At 43.4% G+C, this 11,113-nt stretch overlaps 1 protein-coding gene across 1 annotated transcript; it reads right to left on the bottom strand.

Annotated features, from left to right (window-relative positions):
• Positions 1-246: 246 nt before the first annotated feature.
• Positions 247-4,410, bottom strand: pim1 (Pim-1 proto-oncogene, serine/threonine kinase). Its single transcript, XM_046056632.1, has 6 exons — positions 3,957-4,410; positions 3,618-3,724; positions 3,460-3,510; positions 2,862-3,228; positions 2,173-2,349; positions 247-2,058 (listed from the first exon to the last, which is right to left on the bottom strand). The coding sequence occupies exons 1-6, from the start codon at positions 4,036-4,038 to the stop codon at positions 1,844-1,846; spliced, it is 999 nt and encodes a 332-aa protein (XP_045912588.1). The 5' UTR covers positions 4,039-4,410; the 3' UTR covers positions 247-1,843.
• Between the last annotated feature and the right edge of the window lie 6,703 nt (positions 4,411-11,113).

The raw sequence follows: 11,113 nt of genomic DNA, 5'->3' as shown, positions 1-11,113 counted from the left end.
GAACTTCTGACCTAGTAAATTCTATTTGTGTTAAAATACTCTATGGCCTGCTGTTACTTAAACTTTTTCCTAAATATATGCTATCCTAAAAAGTGATGTCCTGGCACACTTATGGTTTTTCACCTATGACATTTTAGTTTCACCTTGTGCGTTCATTAACAGTTCATTACTATAACATGATTATGTTGGGCTACACAGGGTAATAACCTCCGACTGTTACTTGAAGCAACGCAAAGGAGTCACTCGTCACAGTTTAAAAAAATATTTATTGAAATTGTATAAAAATAGGTTCTAACATAATTTACAATTCTAATTTGAATTAATGACAAAACAACAATCCGAGCCACATTCATGAAACCAGAAGAGTTCTCATTTTCACCCCTCTCTCTCACACTCACACACACACACACACACACACACACACACACTCAGAACTCACTTGCTCACACAGCAGGCAACAGCGTAACAAAACCAGTTACCATCAGTAGATGTTCAATATTTACATACATTAGGATGGAAGTACTTTTGGGACTATATACAAGTTATTTACATTATAGACAAACAAACACACACATCTGCTCTTTTAAAATTTCAAGCCATAAATATGGTCAAAGAAATCCATTTCATCTGTTGCTTTTAAATAATCTGTGGGACCCTCAGTGACTGTGGAATGAAATACGTTTGTAGAGCCGAAATTCTCTCATAAATAAATAAATAAATTCTGCATTCACTGAGTTTGAAAAGAAGTCGCAGCAATAATAAATATCATTATTATTTACAATTCTTGTCCCCAATGAATTGAGACCTGTATGAGGCACTGTTTAAACATATAAAAAAAAAAAAAATAATTAAGTGAAGAGCAGAGGGTATTGTATTTCAGTGTGGTTAAGTTTGCATTGTGGTGTGCATTCGTGTGAACGAGCGTTCGCCTAAGCCTTGTGTTTGTATACAGTACAACACGAGAAGAGGAAGTGGAGGTTGTAGAGTAGAGGTGGATGCTGTAGTAAACAGAGTGAGGTAAGTCCAGTGTTTCTAGTTTTTTTTTTTGTTTTTTTATGATTTGTTTGCACAGGTTGCTGCCAGAGCTACGAGGTCGCCTGGTTGCTAATGACATTGGAGTTGCAGAAGTAGTGGTTGTAAATGGCATAGGCTTTACTGATCTAGGCCCATGAGAGGAAACAAACAGAAACAAACAATGTAAAGCCTTGTACAGAGTAAGGAGCAAAATGGCCGTCGACGTGGAGAGCCTTTTTGCTTTCACAATTTCAAGTATTTTCAGGGTCCCCCAACAATCTCACAAAAGGCACTTTTTGAAAATCCTCTTTGCCAACGCCTCTGCTCTTCCCAATCTACTGTGACAGATAGAATAGAGGGAGAGAGCAGAGTACAGTGTAGCGTGAGGTTACATAACTCAGACTGTCCGCTTACATTCAGCAGAACAGCGAGCACATTTGCTGTATGTTCTGACTGCAGGTGTCCGTGCATTCAGAGCACGCCCTCCTACAGACTGCTAAATACCCGTTGCCGAGATCAGAGTCCAGTGAGGATGATGTTCTGACACCGACGCAGGTCAACGACTGGGAAAATCAGGTAGTTCGGGCTGTGAGGGTCTGGCCTGCCGGGCTGAACCAAGGGATAATGGTTTTGTTATGGCCTCGGTCTTCTGCGTGTAGTCCTTTACACCTTGCTCTCGCCTGTTTTGGGACCATCGGCCTGTGCACTGCAGCCCCCCCACACCCTCTCCCCTGCTTCAAGTCTGTTAGATAAGTCTTTTGTAATAGTCTCTTGTGTCAGTGTAGTCCAGTTTGGACCAATGTAGCCAGGAGCGAGCGGTTTGCCTCCGTCACCGAGCCACGGCCACAGGGGTGGATGTGAAGGCTGTGGGCTCGTGGCTGATGCTGTGCAGCCTGATCTCTGTGGTTGTCTTCTCTGTCTGCACTGTGGATGGGATTACAGAGGAGGACGTGCTCTGCATCCACGAGTGGTTGATGATGTCCTCGAAGGACGGACGGTCGGCTGGCCGCAGAGACAGACACCACTTGATCAGCTGTTGGCATTCTGGAGGAGGAAAGGGGGGGGGGACAACCAGTAAGTCTAGAGCAATAAACTGAGCATGAAATATTACACACCTGTGACCAAAAACCTACAACACTGATAGCAATGTGAATTTACCTGTGGAGATTCTCCTCCGGAAGAGGACCTGCCCTCTTGTGATCTCCTCATCGTGTTCAAAAGGGATGTCTCCACACACCATGTCATACAGCAAGATGCCCAGAGACCAAACTGTGGCAGAGCGTCCATGATAGCGATGATATTTGATCCACTCTGGGGGGCTGTACACTCTTGTGCCTGTCAGGTGGGAGGAAATAAAAAGAGTCTGTCAAATCGAAAAGGAAAGCACTGGTAAAAATAAGTGGTGAACAAAGAGTGCAGATTTATCAGCTGCAGCTGCTTCTGGGCTCAGGTGCCAGGGAGCATGACAGACTGGTGTTTGTGAGAGAGGGGGAGAAGGAGGGGGGGGAAGTGTGTGGGAGGGTGAGCTGACATGTGACTTTGTTTACAAACTTTGAGTTGTAAAAATGCTGCTTATTTCCGGTGGGGGGCGCCAAAGCAAGGTCAATGCTGCTCAGACAGTACTGCTAGCTGCTATGAGGGGATGCCAGAAATGACACAACCTCGGAATTTCTACTGGGGTCTGGGGCCACGAATCAAAATACTGAAGAGGTTCCCTGGGCTACTGCAACGACTACTGCGTTTAAAAAGCTCTTACCACTCTATTCTGTCAACAACACAAAAAGACTACAAATGAAAATCATTTTCAAATACATCACCACAGCATGTTTTCACAGTTGATGACTCACCATCAAAGTCTGTGTAAATGGTTTCTTTCAGCAGAGCTCCGGATCCAAAGTCGATGAGCTTTATCTCCCCGGTGCGCAGGTCGATGAGAATGTTCTCGTCTTTAATGTCCCGGTGCACCACGCCGCAGTTGTGGCAGTGCCGCACGGCCTCCAGCACCTGGCGGAAAAAGCTCCGCGCCAGCTCCTCCGGTAAGGCACCTTTCTCCGTGATGAAGTCAAACAGGTCCTTGACGTTTTCGGGTCTCTCCATCACGATGATGAAGCTGTCCGGCCGCTCAAACCAGTCCAGCATCTTGATAACGCCGCGGAAGCCCGTCCCGACTTTCTTCAACAGCACAATCTCCATAGGGACCCGGGAGCCGTTGGGCTGAACACATAATGATAAACATGAGTATTTATTAGGCCTACATATGCTAAAATAACACACAATTCAAATCAAATATTTGAAATATTTCAATTTAGTGCCTTTCATGGAAGCAATTTAGTTGTCGATAATTATAATACACTAATAATAATAATAATAATAAACTTAATTAGGTCAATTAGGTACATCAACTCTAATTAGAATTATAAAACAGTTGCATAAATCGTTTCTTACCAGCTCGCCCCAGTCGGAGATTCTGTCCTTGGCCACATGTTTGACAGCGACCTAGCAGGGGAAAGAAGAGACGGCGTCAAATGACATGCACAACAGCCCCAAATAAAAAGCAGCTACTTAAAAATATCCTAATATATTTACACGCAAAGCATACTAACCGGAGCTCCGTCGGATATCCTCGTCCCGGAATAGACGGTGCCGAACCCGCCGCTGCCCAGCACCGCGCCGACCTGATAGAGCTTCTCGAAAGCCTCCCTCTCCTTCACTGCAAAAAAACCCATCAACACAGCCGGTAAATACCAGGGGGGAAAACCAAACTAGTCCCTCTGGAAACACCGGCAGGTACAGCAAAATGACGACAGCATCAAGTTATCACAATGCGGATATTAATAAATGATATTATGGTTTTATCGTGACTGAGCCACGATGAGGGCGCTGCCAGCAATTGCTGCAGCCGCGTCCTCCATGACGCTACAGCGGGAAAAAGGGCGTCTAACCTTGATGAACTTGGTGCTGCATTTTCGCCGGCATGTCTACGGTGGAGATGTGAGCCAGAGAATTGAGCTTGGACAGCAGCATTCCTTTGAGGATCTCCACCACAGGTCGATGATGTGCGCGTTCTTCGTTTATTTTTGGTTTATGACGGCAATTTTATTCCGATAGCGCGTCTCTCTGTGTCTCTCTCTCTCTCTCGTGTAGGGTTTCAGGTCCACGTTGCAGGAACAAAAATGCAGTAGGGATCCTCTCTTTCGGGTAGAAGAAAAGCCGCATGTGATCCAGGAAAACAGAGCCAACAATTTCGTCCCGGCGTATGGAAATCTGAGTTCACGTTAAAAACTAACGTGAAACCACGGCTGAAGCCCGCAATGTTTTGTAAACAGTTGAGTAAAATTCACGATATAAACAGAAGTCGGTGTGCTGTGCACTGCCTCCGTCACACAGCGGCTCTGGGAAACAACGAGCTCGAGGGGGGGGGGGCGACAGGGGACGCTTATAAGGCAGTAGTAAGAGGGCGTTACAATATGCTCAGACGTCCCCCCGTTTCACCGCCCCTTTCCGCTCTCTGCACCAATAGGACCGCACAGACGCACTCCAAACGCAGGCAAATCACCGAATCAAAATGAAGCCAACCTCATAACCGGCCGGGCCAGACACAGACGTGGCGGGAATAAAAACGCGCTAAAAGGGGGGGGGGGGGGGGCGACGACTAAAGTAATAATTATAAATTCAAGTTGGAGAGAAATGCAAATTCAAAGCCAAGTGCTACCCCCGTCCCCTCCTGTACTGACTAGGCGGGAATAGAAGATAAGAATACACAAGTATAAATAAGCCTCAAAAACAGGAGAAGTGAATCAAGTTACCGAAACTGGATGTATTTTCTGCTCTGTTATACCTAAAATGATATACAGTTTCGCCATATCTGAAATCTCTGTTGCTGTGTTTTTTAATTTTCACTCTTCTCTTCTCCCCCTGCTGTGTCTGAATCTGAGAACAGAAACAGACGGTTTCTGTTAGTTGCACTAAAAGAATCCGCGAGGCTTAATAAAGTTTTTGCAGGAAGAGGCACACAACCTGAGAGCAGTTCATCAATTGCATTCCAGCTATTCTAACCCCCTGCCATTTACCTGATTATTTTCACATTAAACACAGAGGTTTATTGGCTGAAGTGAAGTCCAGGACTATGGTCTTTATTTGAGTTGCCTGACAATGCATCGCAACTGGCTGCGCATCAAAGCGCGCTGGGGAGAATAGGCGCATTCCTCTCATTCTTTCAAATTGGGTGGCCGCCTTTGCAGCCGTTCACAGGATGTGGGAAACTAGAGATAAAAAGACTTCCATTTAGCCCCCCCTCCCCCTCTCCCTCGTCTTCTCTCCACTCCTCCTCTCTCCCCGCCCTCCTTTTCCCGCGCATGTTATTGTCTGAATAGCATGCTCTCTCTCTCCCTCTCCCTCCCCCGACCCATGTTTCGTTTGCCTTTAAAATTTCATCATAATGCTGATATATTGTATTTCACGAACATGTAATGTGACATGTTAAAGTGGAGGAAAAGCAGATTCATAAGGAAGAAATGTTTATTTTTGTCATGAATTATTTTAATGGCCTTTGGGAAGATGCACTAACTACATTTGATAGCCTAATAAAGATTAATCTTGTCCATAATCCAATGTTTTGTTCATTACATGCATGTATAAGTGATCCTTTATTAAAATGCAACTGTGTTGCATGGGCCAACGTGAGGAGATCTGCACACAAGTTTAACACAAACCTACACCATCAGGTCACAAAGTGCTTGAAAATAAGTTGGTGAACTATTTCCAAAACTGTTTGCAGGTCAACCTGGCAGCCTGGAATGAAAATTAGAGCATGGGGGTGTTCATACTTGCTTTTGGGACGCCTTGGGCAAATTCCTTTAATACCTCTAAGATGTTTGAAGACAAAATGCAAATTAAGTGCTGAAGTATGTAAGTCCTGAGTGCCAGCCATCAATCATCACATTTGAAAGTGTAATAAATAATGGAATAGGGTATTAATATGTAAACAAAGTGCTTAGTCATAAAAAAAATACTGTTTCTTAATTTGTGTTTAGAAGTTAATCAGACTATTTAGTCACTTTTTAGGGCTCTCTCTATGCTCTTCATATTTTTGAATAGTAAAGCTGAATATGTGAAACATATTGTTTAGTTCCAGAAGTAGTTTAAGCATCCTTTCTGAAAGGTCCAGAGAGGAGTGTACGTTGAGTTCATGCTCAATCAGGGAGATTGGAGAGGTGTGTGAAAACGGAGCGGTCCAAAGCAATGGGTGTGACAGTGACCGCAGGCCTATGAAATGGCAGCAGTGAGCGCATCTCTCTGGAGCTGCAGATATCTCTGCCTGCATGATCAGCAGGGCTCAAATGACCAGCCATTTAACCTCATCTGTCAGAAGGACAGATTGTTACTTGCACTGCTCGGTGTGGGGCCAGCTGCTCAGTCCAATCTCTGGAAGTCTCAGTTTTCCCCTGAGGGAACAGGTTCTAACTGTAAAGCAGGACATCCCAGTTTTTATGTCAGTGATCACCAAATGGATTTACAGTCACCCATGTAGCCCCATGTCTGATGAGCTTTTGTCACAGTCACTCAAGTTGTTGCCACCGTTTTCTTATGGGTTTTTTTTTGTTTGTTTTTTGCATTTCGGCCCTGAACTGCACATCGACACTTCAGAGACCACAAGGGAAAATAGCACCGTCGCAAAAGATTTTGCTTACATAATTCTTCTATGAATTACTTCCTCTTTCTAGATAAATACAAACCCTGACCACAGGAAGGTTTCACAACACCAAAATATATTTCTCCATGTAGAATGTTCAACTATAATCAATATGTGCACAATCCATACATTATGTTTCTTAATTAGAGACATTTTTTCATTCAGAATATATATATTTTTTAATTTTGATATTAACACTGACACTAACTGTTACTTTTTATGCCCTACGTATTGGAGCGATAAAACTTTATGCTTCTATGTAATGTTTGTTAATACTGATGGGCTGTAAATAGTCTCTGTTCATTTCAACAACACAAATCTGATGGTTGAATAAATTGTGACTTTAGCACACATGCACATTCCAAGTAGCACATTTCCACATGATCTTGATAGTGTCAATTGGTTTCCTTTTTGTGCAACATTATGTCTTATGTTGCAAAGTACAGCTGCCCATAAACTCCACCTGAGCGTTCAGTACACCCTTGACATGGTCCTCCACCTTTACACTTCATCACAAACTTATTATACTTCCTATGTAATATATTAACAAAGTGCACATTTTCTTCTTCAGGAAATGATTCACTTTCCCCAGTGTGACCTCACAGATTCTGTTAAACACTTCCACTGTCTTTTTGCTTCTCTGCCTCTATCCTGCACTCTATTCTGTCTTCCTGGATGTCGTAAAAGGCTCAGTCACTTCTCTGTACTTTAAACACTTGTTCATCCATCAGTCACAATGGTCAGCCAATCACATCTCCAGCTGTCCTCAGATCCCACCTGCTGCCACTCTGTAAGGGGCAGGGAAAATTATTATAGAGGTGGACAAGACATGTGTGGGCTAACGCACGTTATTTGATGGCCGTCAATACCCCCAGTGGATTGAACAATGGATAATGGAGAGAACATGGAAATGTCATGGAGTAGTGCATTACACGGACACACATGCACACAGCATATGGAAGGGTCTATTATGATAAATGTTTTGTATTTTGTGCTTTAAATACCTCTATGGAAATGAGACTTGTAACTATTATAAATAACTGTTGTTGCTAGTTCACGTAAAAGCTCGCTGGCCATTCTTTAAACACACACAGTAATAACTGTGTTAAGGGTTAATGGACTTTCTCAGTAATGTCCCCTCCATAATGTCCCCTTCACAGACAACCTTGTCATTGTCATTCATGACGGTAACGTTAGAGCATCCATCGCCGCAGCTATATAAATGTAACCAACTAAAAGATAATTGTAATCATAATTGCCTAAAGCAGGGTGAGCCCTAAAATGGATTGGAATATTCAACTATAATGATCGTAATGCAGATAAATTAGGTTCTCCTAATAGAGGTTTGAATGACACATTTCATAGCAGTAATTTGAATTCATACATGCATCAGGATTACTATGCATATGTAACAACATATACATGGACTTTTAATAGAAATATGATCTACTAAATAGGCTACATTCTTAATAATATAGCTTTTATGTCTCTGAAAACACTATTTTAACACAGCGCTTAGCACTCTAATTGTAATTTGACAACCTGTCATCCTGGACGGGCCGAACGGGCTGCAGAAATGGAATGAAGCCAGGTGTCTCATGGTGTTGGGTATGCCTTGACAGTGATTGACAAAGATTACCCCATAATTAGAGGAGGGTCGTAATATGGCCCTGCAGCTCAGCAGGAGGAGCAGCCTCACTCCCCTCAGACAGACAAAACCTGCCCATGTGAGTTATGTTGATTGGTTTGCCAGACAATGAGGCCTTCAGGTTTATAATTTCTTATTACTTTAGACTCAATGGTCAGGAATAATAATAATGATTGATAATAATAATGGATTAATGCAGGCTTATAAATGTGACGAGAAATACGTTTTGAAACAAGCAGTTGAACCTGCTCTGGTCCCCTGTAGATGCGAGCACTTACTGATTGTCACCTCACCCAGCCCCTGATCTCACTGTTTAAACATGTCTGAGGAGAAAGTTATGGTTGTCAGCTGCCCACTCTGAGATCACGGGACCTGGAAGTCGCTAACCCGACCACCAAACACTGATACACACTTAACACACACATACACAAATAAACATGAACCCTGAAACATTATATGTTATGCTTCCAATTTAATGCCTTTAAACTAACTCTTCCCAAATAAGGACAACACCAGCATGTGTGAAAGATTGTGTGAGTGTGGGGGGGAGGGGAGGCAAGGGAGCACATTAAGGAGGGTGAATTATTTTTAGAGGTGTCTTAAAGGGAGAAGGAATAGCTGTGCTGTGGGTAACCTCCGGTGTGGCCTGACCTCTCCTCAGGTAGCCTCTTAACCCCTCCTCTCCTCCGGTCCTGAGAGATCTTTACTGGCGGAGCCATGGGAAAGGGCTGCAATGGACTTCAAAGGCAGGCCTATGTGGGAAAGCACCACAGAGGACCGGTAGAGTGACCTAAAGGTCACCATGGGTCAATTTTCATGTCAGCACAGGCCTGGTTTGTGGTCAGAGGTTATTGGCATACCTGTCCAGCGCCACTCAATCTGTTCTTCCAGAATTTATCCTCACTTGTCTCAATTAGGGTTTCAGCTATGAAGGGCCCATGTAAGGTTTGTTTATGTCTATTGTGGTGTTTAAGGAGGAGGGTATAATTTGCGTGTAAAAAGGACAGAATGCTTGTGGTTCCAATAATAGGACTGTTGTCAGCTTCAGCCCTGTTGATGTGTGGGTTCAGGTCACAGGAAATAACACTTGCTATTTCCTGTTAATAATGTCACTGTTGACAGAAGGGATTACATGATATCCTATAAATAAAAAAAGAGAGAATTAGAAACAAATCTTCCGTTCTAGTTCATTCCAGTTAGTTGACCTTGTAATATTGTATAATAAATAATGTCACTGACCATGAGCATGTTTTGGATTGTCATGAGCATTGGAGTAAGCAGTGTGGTGGATAGATTCATTGTTGAAGTGGAATTAACCGTTCCCAAAACCCCTCTCCCAAACAACGATTCTCCAATTGTGATTTAGCTATATAGGAAGGCAGGCCTGTGAAGCTTTGAAACATGAGAGCAAAAGTGTGATTGATCAAACACTGTTTGATCAATCACAATAATCTAAGGTACAAACTAGTATGCCTGGGTTGTTTTAAATTATCAGTTGTTTTGAACAAACCCATGGTGTTAATTAGGAATTAATTAGCTAACTACAGCTGATAAAATCTCCTAGCAAGAGTTGTAATTTTCTCCAACAAAGCAATGCTTGTTGGTTAAAAAAAAGCCCCTTTGTTTACCATAAGGTGGAATAAAGGACTTAGTGTTTCAAAAGTTATAAAATATTTCAAGTGGTAAATTGGCCCCTGTTATCATTGTAAAAAGCATATATGACATGCTAAAATGGAAAGCTGGACAGGTGTTGCCCTATCTAAGGGGGACTGGACTCAGCAAAGGGTCAATTGATCACCAAACCCAGACCAAGATGATGTCCGTTGATTTGCAGCGCCACCTTGGCTTTGCACCAAAACATCTCCGGCCTACCAATGGTTTTGTAATTGCTTTAATGGGCACAAAGAGAAAAGTCCGGACAGGGGGCAATGGGATGTCCTGTGCCTTTGGAACACGAATGAGACATTACCAGGAATGTGCTGAACCAGGAAGAAGACTGCTGGTGTCAACTTCCCACGGAGGTTAAGAGGAGAGAGGGATGGGGGGGGGTTGTTGTTTAGTGGGGGCTGTACACATTTATCCACGTGGGAAACAGACAGTAGTGACATATTAAACTGCTGTCACACAAATAGCCCGGTGACACTGTTGCCAGTCATTGTTAAAGAATGTTGGCGGTGGGATAATTTCAAACTTCCCACAGGGACAGGATCAGGGTTTTTTGGCTTTGACTTTTCTTTACGTTTGACAGTCAGTCGCTCTGTTTATGGTTTTGAGCTAGATGGAGGTAGTGTTAATTGTAAACAACATTAGAGACAGGTTGCATTGATGTCCCCAATAAATTGCCCTGTCACAAATAAACAAGTCTTCTCAATGTTGTGGAATATTTAGAAAATCCCCATGACTAATGACGAAGTACTAGTTTTGTTTAACCTCGTCTTTCTATTTAAGGATCTTTCCTTTTGTCTCAGCCCCCACCAAACTCTTTCCTTCTCTTTCTCACCCCCCACCCCCAACCTCATACACTGTTTACAGTTGATTTGCATTGTGGCCCTGAGAGGAGGATAGGCAGTTATTGTTGTTGTCGTGATGGCAGAGGGGTTTTCCCACCAGCTTCTCCCTCTCCTCCGGCTGAATCAAATCAGTGTGGCTGACGGTGATGTCATGGCCCAGAAACTACTCAAAGCTGCTTCCCTGGGAAACCCCATATCAGGAAGTCCTGACTACCCCCCCCTCCCCCCCCCCCCCCCCCCCCCCCCCCC

Source organism: Micropterus dolomieu, linkage group LG08 (assembly GCF_021292245.1).
Source record: "Micropterus dolomieu isolate WLL.071019.BEF.003 ecotype Adirondacks linkage group LG08, ASM2129224v1, whole genome shotgun sequence".
Classification (NCBI taxonomy): domain Eukaryota; kingdom Metazoa; phylum Chordata; class Actinopteri; order Centrarchiformes; family Centrarchidae; genus Micropterus; species Micropterus dolomieu.
Note: the sequence above shows the minus strand (reverse complement) of the source record. Positions and strands in the feature narration are given on the sequence as shown.

Bases quoted from the DNA above. Each gene is read 5' to 3' on its own strand.
- pim1 (XM_046056632.1), bottom strand. From the start codon at position 4,038: ATGCTGCTGTCCAAGCTCAATTCTCTGGCTCACATCTCCACCGTAGAC. The intron at 3,229-3,459 runs GTAAGAAACGAT...TTATGTGTTCAG, and splicing joins TCTCCGACTGGGGCGAGCTG to CCCAACGGCTCCCGGGTCCC. The intron at 2,059-2,172 runs GTAAATTCACAT...TTCCTCCTCCAG, and splicing joins CCGGAGGAGAATCTCCACAG to AATGCCAACAGCTGATCAAG.